We start from the raw sequence: 20,012 nt of genomic DNA, 5'->3' as shown, positions 1-20,012 counted from the left end.
TAACTTTGTGTCATGGGGATTTGTTGTACAGATTATTTCATCAGCCAGATATTAAGCCTAGTACCCATTAGTTGTTTTTCGTGATCCTCTCCCTCCACCGACCCTCCACCTTCTGCAAGGCCCCAGTGTGTTTTGTCCCTCTCTATGTGTCCATGTGTTCTCACCATTTAGCTCTCACTTATAAGTGAGAACATGCAGTATTTGGTTTTCTGTTTTGTGCAATAGTTTGCTAAGGATAATGTCCTCCAACTTCACCCATGTCCCTGCAGAGGGCATGATCTCCTTCTTTTTTGCAGCTGCATAGTATTCCATGGTGTATATGTGCCACATTTTCTTTATCCAGTCTATCATTGATGGGCATTTAGGTTGATTCCTGTCTTTGCTATTGTGAAGAGTGCTGCAATGGACATATGCATGCATGGATCTTTATAATAGAATGATTTATATTTCTTTGGGTATATACCCAGTAATGGGCTTGCTGGGTCAAATGGTAGCTCTGTCTTTAAGTCTTTGAGGAATCGTCACACTGTCTTCCACAATGTCTAGCCCTGTTCTTTAACTTTCCCATAAACGTTTTGAATTCCCAAAACACTTTCAATAAGATCCCTTGGTTAGTCAGAATTGACAATAATGTCAGCTCAAAGACATTTGGTTCATGTGGCTGGTAACCAAAGAACCTAGAGTGAAACATTGTGCTAGGTACTGAGAGTACAGTGGTAAACAAGACAAACAAGGTTCTTGCCCTAATGGAGTTTATGTAATAATGGAAAGCTTAGGTCTACTCAGCACTAAGATAACAAACCTTAGATTAGGAAAAGTCAGCCATTGCTTTCCTATGCTCATGTATTTTAGACCATTTATGCACTCAGGCATGTGACAAATATGAGTCTTGTCCTTAAATCTATTTTTGAGTGAAGGTGACAATATTTCAGTTCAAAGACATGTAACATTCAAGACACTTTGATCATTATTCATGTTAGTCCCCCTTCACACACATGGACAGACAGACACACACACACACACACATACACACACACACACACACACACACTCACCTTCCCCTATCAAAAAAGTATACATGAAACCACATGGGGAACAATGGATTTGACTCTGATGGCAGATATTCAGGGGCCTAAGGGCCAATCTAATTTTTATATTATGCGAGGTGATGGGGGAACAATGGAGACCTAGGAGCTTTATACCAGTGACTGGCACCAGTGCTGTAGTCTGTTTGGTAGTCAGCATTAAATTTTGTTGAGAAGATCAATGTGATACCTTTAATGGGGTAGACATGGTAGGTTGGGGCCATGAGGCAATGAGTGGTAAGCTGATAGGAGTTTGAAAGAAAAAGGAATGAAGATGTACTGTGTTACACTGTGCTAGAACATTTTCAGACCTCATCTTATTTCAGTTTCACTTCAATTTTAGGATGCACGTATGATCATTATTACATCACGAGGTCACACGCATCTAGAAAGCGACAGAGCTGGGATTTGAACCCAACTCTGCTGTCTCCACAGCCCACTGCATCGTACATTTTCATAAGGGTCCTGGGGAACTTGATTTTTGATATTGAAATGTAGGCATTTATCTTTCTCACTGGAAGCGTCTGGTTATCTTTATTTATTTATGTATTCATTTATTTATTGCTCCAAGCAGTAATATATTCTCTCAATACAAGATTCAAAAGATACAAAGAGGTATAGGGTGAAAAGTAAATGTCTCTTCCTCCTTTGACCCCGGATACTCAGTTACCCTTCCTGAAGGCAACCACTGATACCAGTTGCTTGCGTATCCTTCCAGAATGTTCCTCTCTTTACTTATTTCTATCCAAGGACAAATGTGAGCAGCACACCTGACCGGGAAGTCACAGAAGGCAAAGCTGATGTACACTTAAAGCTTTTGAAACAAAATTTCCAATGCCGTAGACATTTCTCCCCTAATATATCTTAACGATATATTAGGTAACATATCATAACGATAGCCTGAAGTCTCATCCAAAAAAGAAACAACTATAACGCCAAATAGGAGAATTATTCTGACTTCAATATTTACCAAATGTTATCTTATTCTTCCCCATACAAAATAATATTTGAAATACAAGGTTGGAGCAGATTGTTTCACAAATTCAACATTTTCCCCAATCAGGGGTTGGGAGGAGGCAAGTATCTCTACTGGGATTTATTGAAAAATTCTGTTTGTGAATGGAATTCATTTTGGGATTTTTGTTTTTATTTTTATTTTTAATTTTTAAAATTTCCATAGGTTTTGGTAGAACAGGTAGTATTTGGTTACATGAGTACATTCGTTAGTGGTGATTTGTGAGATTTTGGTGCGCCCATCAGCTGAGCAAGTATACACTTGGAATTCATTTTTATTTCCACAGGTATTATATTCTTTTTACATAATTAGGCACAACTTCACAACTCAAGGAGAGGAACAGTAAGGATCTTTGTCAAAATCATCTGCAGTAAAGAAAAAAAGAACATTTTCAGCTGTGGCATCAGGGACTTTGCACATAGTAGAAGCATAAGAAAATTTTATCAAATGAAGGAAAAAATAAAGAAATTAGAAGAGAAGGGAAGAATGTGGTGCTTTCTTTGGACCATTTTATATAAAATCTGGGGTGAATTAATTCATCCAGACAGCACTGTTTGGGCAACCAGTGCATATGTTCTCCCTACATTGTGAATAAGAGGCAGCATTATTGACCTTAGCCTTAACCTAGGAGAGGATGTTTATGTACAAACCTTGGAGGCCTTCAAGAGAAGATGACGTAAAATGTGAACATACACATTTATATCCCTTATGGATTTGATATTCTTGCACTGAAAGTTTGGCTATTTCTCAAGCTTGAGAATGCCTGGTGGTACAGAAGGCATGATTTTTCACTCTCTGCTAATAGAATCAAGCTTCTGGCTGCCACCAGTACAATGGTAGCACCCAGATTTCAGTTTCAGAACCTGTGGCAGATCTACCTGCCCCACCGGCTCAGTTTGTCTCAACCGATGAGCACTTTAATGTTGGTTTTCCAGGTCGATTGCTTGGTAAGGCAACATCAATATCCTGGATATGGTATTTGCTAGTGATCCTCTGAAGCAAAATATGTACACATCAGGCTGTATATTTGCTAATTAAACAGTCCCCAGGGACATCAAGAAATCCAGTGCTAAATAACCCTCTTGGAAAATGTTATTTCCTAACCAGCCCCAACTATTATGTACTAAGGTGCTTCCACAACCCATGGCTTGTCTATGTCATGGCACCCCAGTGCCTTTATATGAGCACCAAGACATATCCACAGGTTAGCTGGCCAGAGTTTGATAAATGCTTGTGGCCAGGGAGAGGTTTTTTTCCTGTGCATCACTAACTTTCCCACACAAAAATGGGAGACTGAGACTCTATACAGTAGTCAACCAGCCTAAACTGGAAAACAGTGTTGTGTCATATACAGCCCTGAAACTGGCAGGCACTTAAGAGATTATCCATTCTAGCCCCCTCATATTAAAGGTAGAAAGAATGTATCTCCAAGCAGAGAAGTGATGTGATCAAGGTCACAGAGTGACTGACAGAGCTGGAACCTGAACCAAAGCCTTCCAACTCCAAGTTTGATGCTTTTTTAACCCACCTTGCTGCGTCCAGATTGCCTTCAGCCCTTGGACATAGAACTGGTTTTTGGAGCCAATATAAAGAAAAACACTAGAGAATGAGGCAGTCCTGCCTCCAGCACTGAGAAGGCAGGAGAATGACAACAGCCAGGCCACCAAAGTGTGTGTGAACTGGAGTATACTTTGGTCTTAAAGAAACGCAATCAAAGACCACTGCGCTATCATCTAACTAGAAGCACACAATGCAGAATCATCACAATATCAACCTGAAGTTCTTAAGTTCTTGCTCACTTTGCCTTTCTCTTTACTTTAAGCCTGTAGGCCAATCCTTTTCCTACAGTTTCCCTTTTTACATAATTAGGTACAACACCCCATTCCCAACTGAACATCTGTCTCTTCTTATAAATATGGCTTCCTATGGAAGAAGCTCAGCATCTAAGATGGATGTGTATCTCTGAGAGTTTTCTTGATAGGTGTACTAGCCCTGAGAGCCAGAAGACCTGAGTTCTGGCTCCAGTTCTGCTGGATGGCTAAGGGCTGAGTGACTGGCCCCAGTTTTACTGGATGGTAAGGATGGACTCAGTGACTGTCAACAAGGCATTTTCCTTTTCCCTGATTGAGGTTCCTCAACTGTAAAATGAAGGGATTGGACTAGACAATGTCTAAGGTTCCTTCTGGTTTTAACGGTCTGTGACAATTGTTTTTAATTACTCATGAATTTTCTAACCTCCCATCTCTTCTTTCCTCTATTAGTCTAATAACACATTCATACTAAATTTGCTAGGTACAGACACACCTATACACACTTCTGTACACATTTCTATGCTTCTATACACACTTTCTCAGCCAAGAATGAGTCAAGGTATACACATGCACATGTGCACTTAGTTTTGAAGAGGAAGTATCATCCAAGACCCAGTATGTGGTCTCACGTTAATTCAATATGCAATATAAATGTAGACAACACAGCCCTTTTTTCTTACCATTTGGAAAGCTTATTTCTGAAGGTGTGCCTTGTGCAGAGCCTAAAGATTTGAAAGTGGAGCTAGTTGCAGTTGACTTGAGGAATGGTGTCAACAGTTTGTGCTCAAAGGTTTTCTTTAGTCCCTCCTGTTTATATCCAACTTTTATCTGACACCGGCTGCTCGCATCTGAAATGATACCAAGAAAAGTTAAAAACATAAAACTCATCAAATTCTATACTTAAAGTGGTGAATTTTATGGTATATAAATTACACTTCAATAATCTGGTTTAAAAACACAAAGCTTGATGCACAGTGTTCATTCTGCGTACCTGAAGGAGTCAGCTTTTCTATGAAGTTGTAAGAAGTAGGTTTGTACTATAATGTGTGGTGTAAGAAGAGACAATTCACATACCTAGGATGCCTGCTTTTCCGAGAGCACAAGGACCAGCAGATTGCTGATATGGTCAGCATAAAGTGGGGAATGGGGGGAATCTCAGCGCTACTTGTAGAATCTTAGAGTTCAAATGCTGCCTTCACTAAAGAAAATTGATTAGGCTTTGTATTGAGACTGAGAGAAGCTGCCTGAATTGGATGGAAGATCCTTTTGATACATAGAACATCAGTTTGCCTGCACTGGAAACATTCTTAAGGGAAGCATCAGCGTTAAGAGGCAACATCTGAGTTCACTACATCCCCCAGTTTGTGGGCCATCAGTACACCTGTGCAGCCCACTGGCCAGGCATCTTAGGAATGCTTATAAGTTCTCTCTATCTCCACCACCACTCCTTGCTTCCTATATCCACTCAACCCACTGTTGGCTACTAGCCAGAAGCCCCTGAGACCCAGTGCCTGGAACACAGTAGACATGCATTCAATGTTCTTTTAATTGAATTGAGACTGATGTGACAGTGAGGGTAAGCAATCCAAGGAATCTGGGCCAAAACAAAAGCATCCCTAGTTTAAAATATGGCCCAAGTCACATTCTTCATTTGACTTCATTCATCTCAGCTCAAAAGCACAAATCATTTTCACGACATGGAAACAGCCTGTGTTTTGATGCTGATATGCTGTATGTACTCAAGTTAGGAGACAAATTAATCTGATCAGTTTTGTAAAACATGTAAAATTCAAAACTTCATCCAAACTGACATCTTACCAGAAGAGTTATCCAATCGCAACCACCCACAACAGAGGTGTATCTGCCACTGCTCCCGCACACTCTCCTTCATCACACAGTGAAACACAAAAATGAAGAATCCTAAGCCAGGAGAAGAAGGTCAGTCTTTTTCGGTTTCTTTCACCAGCTGTCACCAATGCCCTGACTCAGGTCTGCTCCTGTCATGAGAGATACTACTTTCAAGGAACCCCAGGACCACTACTGGCTTTCTGAACTTGTCTTTGTAGCCTCCCTCCCAAAGGCAAAAATGTCTATATCAAGACTTCATGTCAACCGCTATTTTGTCCCGGGGCTGCTGTTCATCCTAGAGCATGAGAGGTAAGGTAGCCCCTCTCTGAGATTGCTTTCAATCATCCCCACAACCTGGCATTGGCATCCTTGTGTAGTTTCCTTCCACATTGGACCAATAGAATATAGCAGAAGGGATGGCATGTCGCTTTCAAGATTAGGTTATAAAAGATCTCTCTCTCTCTCTCTCTCTCTCTCTCTCTCTCATCACTCTGAAGGAAGCCAAGTATTTTGTCCTGAGGACATCCTGGCATCTCTGTGGAGAGGCCCACATGGTGAGGAACTGAGGCTTCCAGTCCACGACCATGTGGATGAGCCTTCCTGGAAGCACATTCCCCAGTCCCAGTCAAGTTTTTAGATCATTGCAGGCCCGGATGACAGCTTGACTACAACTTTACGACAGTCTCTGCGTCAGAAACACCCAGCTAAGCTGCTCCTGAATTCCTGATCCTCAGACACTGTGTGAGATAATAAATTTTTGTTGTTTTAGGCTGGTAAAATTTGGGGGTAATGTATTACATAGCAATAAATAGCTATTACACATGCTGTTTGGCATAATGACACCATGTGGAAACCATGGATTTGACCCTCAACTTCCAATGCCAGCCCTGATTTTGTCCTGCAAGGGGGAGGGAGGGGCTGAAAGTCTTTGTCAGCAGTGCTGGCCATTTCTCTTTCTCACCCTCTAAAATATCTCCTTGGAAGATAAAAGTATGACTTAAGATTATCTTGGCCAGGCATGGTGGCTCACACCTGTAATCCCAGCACTTTGGGAGGCAGAGGCAGGTGGATCACTTGAAGCCAGTAGTTCAAGACCAACTTGGTCAACATAGAGAAACCCCGTCTCTATTAAAAATACAAAAATTAGCTGGGTGTGGTGGCACATGCCTGTAGTCCCATCTACATGGAAGGCTGAGGCACGAGAATCACTTGAACCCAGGAGGCAGAGGTTGCAGTGAGCCGGAATCGAGCCACTACACTCCAGCCTGGGCGATAGAGCAAGATTATGTCTTTAAAAAAAAAAAAATTATCTTCATTGCAAATTCCCTGGAGGACCAATTAGATTTCCTGTAGTTGGGGGTAGAATTGGCAGAAATAACTCCTGTCAATAGCCCGACTTATATTTATGGTCCATTACAAAAAGTCTTTATCCACAAAACCTTTCCAGATGCCTCAAACTGAAACTCATTTTTCCCACTTCTGAACTCTCATAACATTTTGTTTCTTGTATTGTTATATGTAGCCATACAATTATTCATCTGTTTCCCATTTCTCCACCTAGCTGTTGAGTCTTTGAGGGCTGAGATATGTTTCCTTTTCATATTTATGCCATTTTGCCCTTCATCTTTAATGCACTAACTGCTGCAGCTCAATAAATGTATGTTGATTTGAACTCCAAGGCACTTGATACACAAACTCTCACATCCACCTACAACATAGTGATAACTGCTTGAGCCTCAAAATATTTATTCTGATCCAAGTGCAGTTTGGAAACCTTTATTCTCTATACAGGTTCAGCTTGCCTCTAAATTGGCCAGTTGTCCTGAAGGTAAATTAGTATCAAAGAGGTCTTAACCCATTGTAAACTGAGCACCAGTCTATTGTAAATGCCCCAAAGCAAATTTCAGCTAGAGCACTGCTGGAAGTAAAGATAACAAACCTGCACATTGTGCACATGTACCCTAGAACTTAAAGTATAATAAAAATAAATAAATAAAAAGAATCTTGATGGAGGCGAGTGACAGTCTCCTGCCATATTCTGTCCTTGTTTGACCATACCTCCCACCAGCACCATGTTCAGTTTGGGAGGCTTTGTTTTAAGAGCAAGATGACAAACAGAAGTATTCAAGAATACAGTGAAGAAGGATAGTGAAGAAAAGCTGAAAGAGCTGGGATGTTGTATCCAGACCAAAAAAAAAAAAAAAAACTTGGAGTGGAAAACATAGAGTGAGAAGAGATGGTAACTTAGCCACAGATCTGAAAGGGCTGCCATGAAAAGGACAAATTAGGCTTGTATCTGTACAGTTGCCCAGTTAGAACCAGGAGAAATGGAAGAATGTTCCAGAGCAACCACGTACTAACAAATCACAGCTAGTGTTTATTTGGCAATAAGTATATGATAGGCATTGTACTATTAGTCTCATTTTTATAGTTGAGGAAACTTGGAGTCCAAGAAGTCTAGTAAACTTGACCCAGGTCACAGAGCTAACATTGAGCTGGCAGCACCAGTTCCGAATACAGGCAGTCTGACTATAGAGCCCAAGGCCTTAACTACTGTACTATACTAACCTCAGGTAAGGAAAATCGGTACCACATCAGAGCTGATAAATGCTTTGCTTTACAGAATGGTGAGCTCTCAGTCTATGGAAAGTTTCAGGCAGAGGCAAGTGACTTCTTGTCACTCGATGGGAAGTTTGATTGGGAAGATCTTGGCTCCCTAGCCCCAGCCCTGAGACTCTGATTCCAGATGGGAGGCTAAATGGAATGGCATGTAAACGGAATGGCATGTCTCTCTAACTCTCCCAAAAGCTTTATCCCCATGTGTAACCAAACAACTGCGGGGATGAATTCAGCAGTGTTTGCTGTTTTTCTGAGCAGCAGCCACCTGGAAGGCGGCGCAGCACCCCAAGAGAGAGCAAACCACAGTCTCAGAGCAGGCAAAACTCCTCCAACTTCAGCATGTACAAGGGGTGACAGTGACATCAAGCACCTATTACTACTCTGATTTCTTGCATGGAGTTTATTTTTCAGACTTAAAGGTTATTCTGTGAATTCCAATGAGCTGCCTGCCAACTCTCCCCCTCTGCCTGACAGCTTTCCTTTTCCTTTCCCATAACAGATTGATCTGCTTACTCACTAGGAAAACACAGGCATGAGGGAAGATGTCAGGTTTTTGTCACCTGCAGTTTTATTTGTGCATTCCTCCTTCACAAATAGCTCATCATGAGCATAATTTTTCCCACTTGACCACAGGTCACCCCCATCCCCTTCAGCCAGCATTGCAAGCTTGTCATTTGTCTTTTAAATGACTACTTTGTTCACTTGTTCCACCATTTGTTTTGGAGGTTATTCGGGTCATGTGTGTGTGTGTGTCTTGAATTTGAAACTCTGAGCTCTGAAAATTCCCTTGCTACAAGATGGTACATGCTATCTTGTAGTCATTTCAGGCAGGACTGGCAAGACTTTGTGCTTGATGGACATAAGGCATATCTGACAGACAGAAACAGCTTGGCTCTTTTGGTGCTGGATCTATGGGACTTTGATTTTAGTTTTCAAGAAATACCCAGTTAGAACACTTATATACTGTTGGTGGGAATGTAAATTAGTTCTGTCACTGTGGAAAGCAGTTTGAAGATTTCTCAAATAAAGTAAAACAGAGCTACTATTTGACTCAGCAATCCCATTATTGGGTATATATCCAAAAGAAAACAGATCACTCTACCAAAAAGACACATGCACCCTTATGTTCATTGCAACAATATTCACAATGGTAAAGACACGGAATCAAACTAGGTGTCCATTAATGGTGGATTGGATAAAGAAAGTGTCTACATAGCCACCATGGAATACTACTCAGCTATAAAAAAAGAATGAGATCATGTCATTTGCAGCAGCATGGATGCAGCTAGGGGCTATTATGCTAAGTGAATTAATGAAGGAACGAAAACCAAGTACTGCATGTTCTCACTTAAAAGTGAAAACTAAACATGGGGTACCCATGGACATAAAGATGGCAACGGTAGACAACTGGGGACTATTAGAGGGGAGAGGAGGGAGAAAGTAAGGATTGAAAAGGTAACTATTGGGTTCTATGCTTACTACCTAGATGATGGGATCATTCACACCCAAAACCTCAGCATGACAGAATATACCCAGCTAACAAACCTGCACATCTACCCTCTGAATCTGAAATAAAAGTTGAAAAGAAAAGAAATATCCTATTAAATTCTGCTTCTATCCATGCAGTTTCCTTCCTTAGATGCTACTTTCCACCATAAGCGTGGTTTTGAAAACACCCCTGCCCCTCCTTTTTAAAATCAGAACTGCCTGGCTTTCTTGATCTTTTGCCAGCTTTCCTTTAACCCCTCTTTCCACAGAGTGAGTGCATTTTTCCTCAGAATCACTGAGCCAAAGAGAAGCCTGGAGTTACCACTGTGGAGGAAGTCTTCACAGGCACTTGGGTTCTAATCCGTTTCCATGGACATTCTACACCATGACTGGTTAGTTCTTGAGGTTAGAGCATCAGGTTAGAGTACTGTAGTGTGGGCCAGGCAGTTCTATCCACAGAAAAAGTGTAGAACCATCACCAGGGCCTACACTAGAATACAACCTTCAGTTCTACACTAGAATTCAACCAAGTGCCAGTAGCCTCAAAGGGAACCAAGAGAGGGTGGTATTGAGAGTTTCTAAAAATTCCATTCCTACTACCAGAGGCAATAAAAATGGCATGTGAAGGAAGAACAACACATTTTGTGACTTCTTATATTCCAATTAGAACATGGCTGTATATGGTTGGCAGGATCTGGTGGGACAGAAAGTTTCCACTGATCCACCTCATTGCTTAAAATAAGATGGTTTCTTGAGTCATAAAACATAAATGCAAAAACCATGCCTTCTGCTACATTGCTTCCCCCCACTCCCCGCAGCACTTTGCAAGTGCCTGGAATATAATAACTGCATGCCAATTTATTTTTCTCAAGGTTCCTCAGGGATTAACAATGACCACAATAAAAGGTTCAGAGGTTTTTAAGACACTACATTAAAACAAGTTTTTAAAGACAATTTTTTTTTTGTAATAGAACTTTTACCATGCTAATGTACATAGTGCTATTCCAAGAAAGGGGGAATGTAATTTGCCACATTTCCCAAAGTTATTTGACCATAGAACTTTTTCCTTGCAGGAGCATCCCATGGGATCATCAGTGGGCTTCAGTATGGAAAAGAAGGGTTTATTGAATGAAAAAAAAAAAAATAGCGGAGAGCACGAAGGGAGAGTCTAACTCAATGAAATGCCAAGTTGACCCTCAGCCTGTCCCTACTGGAGTAGCCCAGATGGACCGGACCAAACTTGAGGATAAAAGTATGGGGTAGAATTAGAGACTCACACAAAATAATTTTGCAGGCCTCTTCCCCTCAGTATTTTTAATAGGCAAAATCAGGTTAAAATGAACATCAGCAATTACTCAGAGTTACATGAACCAGATCCCTAGCTTTCTTTTCTTTTCTGTTTTTCTTTTCTTTTCTTTCTTTCTCTTTCTTTCTTTCTTTCTTTCTTTCTTTCTTTCTTTCTTTCTTTCTTTCTTTCTTTCTTTCTTTCTTTCTTTCTTTCTTTCTTTGACAGAGTCTCTCTCTGTTACCCAGGTTGGAGTGCAGTGGCACGATCATAGCTCACTGCAACCTCTGTCTCCCGGAGTTCAAGCGATTCTCCTGCCTCAGCCTCCCAAGTAGCTAGGATTACAGGCGCATACCACCATGCCCGGCTAATTTTTATATTTTTTAGTAGAGACGGGGTTTCACCATGTGGGTCAGGCTGGTCTCAAACTCCTGACCTCAGGTGATCCGCCCGCCTCAACTTCCCAAAGTGCTGGAATTGCAGGCATGAGCCATTGCACCCAGCCCCTAGCTTTTACTTCTCATGCCATCTTTTGTCGACCATTTCATCACTTCATTGACTATTTGTTCATTTCATCAGAATAAAGGAAAATAATTAAAAGAACTCGATCTAGGGCCTTTAGCTTAGGATCATCTAATTCAACCAATTGTGGTAACTTTTTAAAGGTTGCCTTATAGCAAAATCAAGGCTACAACCTTGGCCTTTCCCATAGCCCTTTGCTTTTAACCTTCATTCCTGTATGATTCTATGATAGTCTAGCCTGGCTCTTTCCCAAAATATTAGGATATCTGATGCAGATAGAGTCTATGGGGCCAAAACTTTAATGTTTCTGCTTTCCAGTTAATTGCTATGTTTAGCTGGATTGTGCACTTCAAAATATCAACATGAGTGTGAATCTGTACATTTTTTAGCACAATGTGTTGATACAATGAACACTGTATGAAGTATTGCCAATCAGTGTTTGATATAGGCATTTCCAACTACCTAAAGTTGAGTTACCTATCTGGGCTTCTCCCTATACCACTGAGTAAGAGAGAGTGGGCTGTGTGTGCATTTAATGAAGACTAACATCTAGTTAATGTTTCCAACAGGTGAGATTATTTTCCACAGCAACAAAAGCTTTGCTGGAGCTGTAGCTGGCCACGGAAAAGGCAAAAAAGCAGCAGTTACCTTGCAAAGTGTTAAAAATGGCAAAAAGATACAAGCAAAAGATTCTCACAGGTCCCCAGGCAAAAAAGGCAAACCCCCAGGTGAGGCCAAGTAAGAATGTCAGGCTCGTTGTGCCTTTGAGGTCATGCAGGATCATCTTCCGACGAGTCTTCTGGCTTTGGGATTTCACAGAATTCAGTTGAACAAGAACAGTGCAGAACATGGAGAGATTCATGAGAAATATGAGGCAAAAATAAGCCACCACTGAGATGTAAAAGATAGAATCATCTTTAATCCAACAACTGTAAGAAACAAAGAAGACTATCATGAGATAGGGAAACATAAAGTCCTATTTCTCAGAGACTGAAGATCATCTAGTCAATTTTATTTCACCCTAAGGGCATCTAGCCCTAGAGAAATGAATTGGACAGAGTTCACTCACACCAACTGCAGGCAGAGCTGGGACAAGAACCTCAATCTCCTGAACCCCACTTCAGGGTTCTCTCCAACACTAAGTCAGAAATCCTAGAGGATGGTTTCTACCATCCTCTAGGATTATGCGGAACCCGTCAGTCCAATTCCCTAGGAAATGGTTCTATTCATTAATAGCAGAAAAACGAATGATACATTTTCCCCCGAAGTGGCTCTCTGTCGCCGCGCTCCTCACACCGCCCCTGCATGCCCTTCCTCCCAACACCTTACACCTAAGCTCTTATTTGCAGGATGAATTCTACTTTACATGATAAATATCACAGTGAAAGGATGTGAGCAATGAGTGGCTTTTCTGAAAGCTATATCAAACAATGGTGAAATTATGAAAGTTAATGAAAATGCTACAAAAAGAGAACAGCTCTAGGTGTACTGCTTTAAAATATGATGTATTTGGATGACAAAGGCAACACTGGCCACTGGATTGATTAATGACTCTATAGTTTTTATTAAAGAAAAAAATATGCAGTGATTCATATGAACAAATATTCCAGTTAATAACATTTGCAATTACTGGAGGCATTTTCCCTGATTTTTGAACATGGAGAAGATTGACTAATTTAACTGTGTGTCAACTGAGCTCTCTTTTCTAAAACCAGGAAAATCTCTTTTGGTCATGTTGTTTATGTTGGCATGGATACTTTCACTTATGTGTGAGTTTGTCTCTGTGTGTGTGTTGCAAACGTGTTAAAAAACATTTAATTTTCCTAATAGATTCTGATACCTAGAGTTCCCTGAATATTATCAGCATCCTTAAAGGATGCTATAGAAAACTGTTAAAATGAGATAGTGTTATATGTTTGGGTAGAGAATCACCTTCAAGATATATTGTTAAGTGGAAAGACCAAGGTGCCAAATGGTGTATATCTACCACTTGGGTAACAAAGTGTGCAAGAGAATATCCATAAATATGATCTTTGGTAATAAATTGGTAATAAGAGTTACCTCAGGAGGGAAACTGGGTAGCTGGAGTTTGGAAGTGGGGCTTATTTTTCATCCTCTACCCTGTTGTACATTTGGATTTTGTTCCATGTGCATGAATTACTTCTTCAAAATATAATTTGAAAAAAAAAACTATTAGAGCAGTCTGCCTCTTATTAACCAAGTCACATCTGAAAAGTCTCTTTTGGGAAAAAGTGGAGTTGATTTTGTTCTGGTTTTGCTTTAGCTCTTGCTTTTGATGGTTCAAGAAGAGTCACCATTAGGTAGACACTGGGGACCTTTTAAGTCACAAAACAGGCAAGGGGGGAGGTTGGAGCGGGAGATAAGAAGGAAGGCAAGAGAAAATGGAAGAGAAAGAAAAGATAACAAGGAATTTTAATTAGAAAGCATCTGCTATAAAGGGCAAAATAATTTTGACCCGCTGGAAACTGTCATCTCAATATGAAAGACGGGGGAGTCTTGGAGCAGGACCTCCTACATTTGATTCCAGTCCAGTGGGAGAGGAAATCTATAGTGGAAGAACTTGAGAGGCAATGATAAAAAGAATGGAATAATCAGAAGTGTAAAATGAGATTGTGCAGCCTAAAGGACCGCAGGGCAACTGTCTACACGCCTACACGCCTGTAAAAGAAGGTTTTGGAGAGGTGGGGTGAAGTGAATTGCTACTCTCATGTGATTGTGGTTGACAGAACTAAAGAGATGAGCTTATACATCAAATGGGATAAAAAGAAAAAAATGAAAAGAAACAAGAAAACAACAAAGCTGAGGCCGTTTACAAAGGAAAGCTGTTTAGCATTCTTCAGGGAAGACCTTTGTTGCTGAAAGGTAAAAAATGTTTTCCAAATCATCTCAGAATTTCCTTGTAGTGGCCACTAACTCTTTGCAATGACCTTTGCAATGTGTGAGCTTTGTAATCACAATACCTGCCAGTTACACAGCATTTGCCATAGAACAGGCAATATGCTGAGCACATTACATACATGATATCATTTTAATTTGCACAGGACGTTAACAGGAAACATTATTATTCCCATTTTCCAGAGGAGGAAATTGAACTAAAAAGTAAAGTAACTTGCCTAAGGTCATAGAGGACCCAGGCAACTAACCATTACATAAATGTAGCCTTGACTATGCTTAGGGCAAAAGGGCTTAGGCTGATTTCTTCCTGAAGCCAGAGTCAAGACCAATCCCAGGCAAGAACGCTTTACCATACCTTGCTGGGCCAGAGCCCCACCACTAGAGAAAGAGATGCTGGTACTTACAATGGAGTTGTTGGGCTCAGAGTTCCATACAGATCTTTTTTCACACTGACTGTGATTGCCACCATGATTGCTGGGATTCCTGCAGTGGGAAAGCAAGTCAGAGGCATTTCTTCAGGTAGCAGGGAGGCATCCTAATCAATGACTGTGGGTGATGATACATTAAGACACTGTTTAAATGAGCCACAGATGTGTGGGCATCAAAATACTATTGTTTGCAAAATGTTTGTGAATTCTTCCGAGTTAAACATTTCTAGGAGTTCTCCAATCTGCTAAACTAGACAGCATGCCAATGGCTCCAATACAACACCCACCAGTTATTAAAAATAGCTCAAGTGCCAAAAAATCAACTTGGCAAAAGAAGTATCTAGTTGATTGGAATGCAAGTTCGCATCAAGCATTTCTTCTTAGATGATAAGCCTCTAATTTTTACTCCCTTTCCACATCGCCCCTTCTTTCCCAATAGCTTTTTGTCTAGGTCACCTTAGGGGAAGGGCACAGGCAATCAGCTGCAGCCTTCAGTGCTTTTTTGACAGGGAAACTGTTTCCACACTCATTACTAGTTTGACATTTTGACTAGATCGACCAGTTAACAACCACTCAATTCAGTCAGACTATAATAAAGCAATCAGTTCAGTCGAAATGGTCAAACGTGAGGAGAGTATAGACACAGGGTTTAAAAATCCAATTTCATGTACATTTGCAAAACTTAAATGATTTCTTTATCTCTCAATTGCATTTCTCCTAGACTAAGAGCATACACCTACATACATTTTAGGGGTTTTGTTACATGCTTTCCAAAGCTGTTCCAAAGCCCAGGATGCCAAGTATCTTGAAAAATCCTCCACTGTCCCATTCTGTGATAAACAGGATAGTCCCTTCAAATCTGTAGAGCCCACCCCAAGCACAGCACCTAGAATGCTGCAGATGTTTTTAAAAATACCCCCGAAGGCTGGAAGGGAGAGACAGAGGAAGGCCTCATCTTTAGGATGGAAGTTGTGTGGCAGTCTTCAAGCTGTGTTTACATATTGAATTTTTTTTTTTAAAAAAAAAGATCCCTTCGGTTGTTATTTTAAAAATATAAACAAATCTACTGTCTTGGACAGGGATTCATTAGGTTGGTGCAAAAGTAATTGTGGTTTTTGTCATTAAAATAAACCTTTCCAACAGGTTGCTTTGGCATTCATAAGGCAGAACTCCAAACATAAACAGATGTTAATATCTATTTTCCTTACAGTTGATTGCTTTTGTCTAATATTGAAATGCTCCAAAACTCCCTGTAGTGGGACAGCTCAGCTGTGGCTTCCTGGTGACCTTGCATGTATGCACATAGACCACGCAGGTAAAGGCTTATCTGAATTTGGGCGGTGTGCCCTGCGGACCTCCACAAATTCAAGAAGATGGGAGGCCTGTGGGGAGGTGCTCCAAGGCCATCTCCTATTCACCTCCCTGTCTCCTCCAGGAGGCTGTCAGGAGACAGCTTCTCATCATCTCCCAGGGCTCTGCAGAGGTGTGGGCCTTTGTACCCTGCCCCCTCAGAATAGGGCAGCAGAATAGGAAACAGCATCACTTCCATTTAAAACCAGCTCCTCAGCCACCGGGAATCCTACAAGTCATGTGACAGTCATCCATTCCCTTTGTTTTGGTGTCGTTCTTTTTAGTGTGGGGGACAAGAACATGAAAGCTGGCACTTTTAGGTACCCTTCCTTTCACAGTTTATGTAAGTAGTAAACTGAACCTAATAGTGGCTTATTGTATCTTTCTTTACTGATTGAGCCAGTCAGACTTCTCAGCTTGTGTGTGTAACTAAAGTTTTCCTGCTTCCAAGTACCAAACTTTAGCCTTTCCTGCCTCTCCTTGTAACCCAAGAAATGTATATGAAATTAGAAGATCAAAGAGATAAGAAGTGAGTCCTGGAGGAAGGGCTTAAAAAAGAAGCTGGGAATGAGTGACGATCAGGCAGAAGTAAAGCCAGGATGGAGTGACATTTACAGCCTTTTCACAGTTGGCCATATCATCTGCTTTTTGGATTATTCATGAAGGCTCTCCCACATTTTTCAATCCTCTGATTGAATCAAGATGAGGGACACAAGGCTCTAAGGGGAGTGTATCGACTGCTTTTGGCTCTGTGTTTCTGATGGATTCCAAAGTGTACTAAAACAAGCTTTTAGATTATGATCTGTTCAGTATTTGCCTGTCTCTGCTCCCCACATTAGCATAGATAATAGCACTGACTGTGTATCCAGTGAAAGCATGTACTATGTTAATGAACTCATTAAAGGGATGAGTAGCTAATTAGGAGGGTATTGTCTTCACAAAGGCAGTGGAAGATAAAATCTGTGTTCCTATGTACCCTAGGTATGCTACTTAATGTATATCTCCTACGCATCTAACACATTGTCTGAACCCAAAATCTGCCTTGAATACACAAGAGAGAGAGGAAAGGAGCTGAGCTGACCATGACAGTTAGAAATGCAGGAAACAAGCCAATGAAATGACATTTGTGTTCAGAAAGATCTATGCTGAGGACCATTCCTGGCTTCTTCCAAGGCCAGCAGTGATCATCACAGTCATGAGGTGTGATGAGAATCAGGTTCTGGCTGACCCAGCACTCTTTCACCCATTTCAAGTCTTTTCCCTGTTCCTTAAACAATATGGCAAGACCATAGAGGTTAGAAGTCCAAACTATGGAGACAAACTCCCTGGCTCAAATCCCAGCTCTCTTGCTTACTAACTGTGTGAGTTTTGGCAAATTACCTAATTTTTCTGTGCCTCAGTCTCCTCATCTATTAAATAGGAATAATGATGGAATCTATCCCATAGAGATATTATGAGGATTAAATGCATATGTAAAGCACTTAGAATAGCATCTGGCACATGTAAGTGCTACCTAAGTGTTAGCTGTTTTATCAGTATTTGTTGTGACTGTAACTTCTGCAAAGGAAGAGATAAAATCTATTCACTACTGTAGAGCCAGCACTTAGCACAACATACAATAAGTAAGTGCTCAATAAATATTTGTGCACCAACTCCTCGCCATAAAGGTTAAAAATTGAATTAATAGAGCAATACAGGCAGAAAAAAAAGATGCATGCCCAAACACCAGCAAGGCCATCCTTAATTTTTTACCTGTGATATTAACAGAATCTAACAGAGCTAGAATTAGAAAGACAAACTTAAGACATAAACATCAAAAACAATGGCAGATATACTTACCCCAACCAACTAGACAAAATTTAAGTATATAATTTGGAATATATATGTTGAAGACTTTGACTAGAGCCAAATACATGTGGACTGCCTCCAGGCCCATCCAAGTAAAAGAAACAAGCAGGAAGTAATGAAGTGCCACTGCAGCTGTGATACAAACTCCCGCCTTCTGAAATGATGACAACCAAGAATTGACCAGAAATACCAGGTTTAGCATCAGTAGTGCTATGCACAGGTTGATCAGAATTTTGGCAGGATAATCTTTTCGAAGTTTGCTAAAAGAGAAAGTACAAGGTTAAGTTAGGTAAAGTCTGTTTTTTTTTTTTTTTAATTAAACATTGCCACATCTTATCTACATAATAAGTGAAAGAATAAAAGAATTACTCATCTTTGCTTATACTTTGAAGTCCCCCATTCTCTTTCCAGGTAGAGTCAAAGTATAATAAACATAGTGACCTTAACTAACAGAAATAATAATAGCCTCTCTCAACTACACACTTGAGAGAGGCTATTATTTTTCTTTTTATCTTTTAGAAAGAAAGAAGGAGTTTCCTAGGTATTATGATTCTATCACCACTGCTTCAGCAGGCTGGAGCTACATATTACCAAATAGCAGGATGACTATGGAAACCATTCCAAGTAGAGCTACTTGGATAGTTCTAAAGATCCCAACATATGGCCTCATGGAAATATGGCCTTAAGTTTTATTAAGTGATTGCAACTGTACTTTGCAGAAACTCACCCAATATTTTTCAGAATAAAAAATATGTATTACCCCCTTTGATTATTTTACACTCTTATTAATTATTTATTGATTTAAATTTTGCTGTTTTCATTTAGTGTGAATTTTTTTCCTGAGGTTATAGTAAAGTGCACAAGTGTTAACTATATAACTTGATGGATCTTTACATATGTATATACCTGTGGAACTTCGACACAGATCAAGAGGCAGAATATTTTCAACATCTTAGAAAGCTCTTTCATGCTTCTCCCATTCAATATCACCCACCACAGGTAACCAATACTCTCACTTCTATCCCCATAGATTTCACCTGCGTTTGGAACTTTTTGTAAATGGAACCACACAGTATGTTGTCTTATTTTTCTGGCTTCCTTTGCTCAATTCTGTGTCTCTGAAATTTAGATATTATGTTGTATTGTATAGAAGTAATTCATTTCTTACTGCTGTGTAGCATTCCATTTTACAAATATATCACAATTTATTCATCCAATCAACTGTTAATGTAAATTGGGGTTGTTTCTAATTTGAAGCTACTGTGACTGAAGCTGCTATAAATATTCTTGTACATATCTTTCAGTGGACATATGTACTCATTTGTCTTGAGTATATATCTAAGAGCGAAATTTCTGGGTCAACAGCGAGATGTATATTTATATTTAACAGGTATTGCCAAAGAATTTTCCAAAGTGTCTGATCCATTTTACATTCCCACTAGCAAATGTACGAGTTCCAGTTGTTCAACATGCTTGTTGACACTTGCTATTGTCCTTATTTTTAATTTTAGCCATTCTGGTGGGTGCAGAGAAGTATATAACTGTGGTTGTAATTAGGATTTCTCTGATGAGTAATGATGTAAAGAACTTTGTCATATGCTTATTGGCGCCATCTGGTAAAGGTTAGGCTTAGGCACGGATATTCTCTTTTGTGAGGTGCCTGTTCAAGTCTTTTGTCCATCTATAAACTTTATTGTCTTTTGCTTTTTGATTTGTGAGAGTTATTTACACATTCTGCATACACGTCTTTTATCTGATATATGCATTGTGATTATCTTCTATGTAAGGTTTGCCTTT

General features: G+C 40.2%; 1 protein-coding gene across 2 annotated transcripts in view; it reads right to left on the bottom strand.

Moving 5' to 3' along the window:
- Positions 1 to 2,026: 2,026 nt before the first annotated feature.
- ADGRG4 (adhesion G protein-coupled receptor G4) overlaps positions 2,027 to 20,012 on the bottom strand; it is a 111,587-nt gene continuing 93,601 nt past the window's right edge. Inside the window, exons 20-25 of one of the 2 annotated variants that reach the window (XM_025373020.1) lie at positions 18,207 to 18,475; positions 14,994 to 15,072; positions 12,322 to 12,602; positions 5,730 to 5,831; positions 4,592 to 4,759; positions 2,027 to 2,465 (exon numbers count right to left, since the gene is read on the bottom strand). In XM_025373020.1, coding sequence (XP_025228805.1) covers positions 2,428 to 2,465; positions 4,592 to 4,759; positions 5,730 to 5,831; positions 12,322 to 12,602; positions 14,994 to 15,072; positions 18,207 to 18,475 — 937 coding nt within the window. In that variant the 3' untranslated portion in view covers positions 2,027 to 2,427. The remainder of the gene's footprint in view (positions 2,466 to 4,591; positions 4,760 to 5,729; positions 5,832 to 12,321; positions 12,603 to 14,993; positions 15,073 to 18,206; positions 18,476 to 20,012) is intronic. The other variant, XM_025373021.1, reaches the window with a different exon arrangement.

The sequence above is a fragment of the Theropithecus gelada genome, chromosome X (genome assembly GCF_003255815.1).
Source record: "Theropithecus gelada isolate Dixy chromosome X, Tgel_1.0, whole genome shotgun sequence".
In the NCBI taxonomy this organism is placed as follows: Eukaryota; Metazoa; Chordata; class Mammalia; order Primates; family Cercopithecidae; genus Theropithecus; species Theropithecus gelada.
Note: the sequence above shows the minus strand (reverse complement) of the source record. Positions and strands in the feature narration are given on the sequence as shown.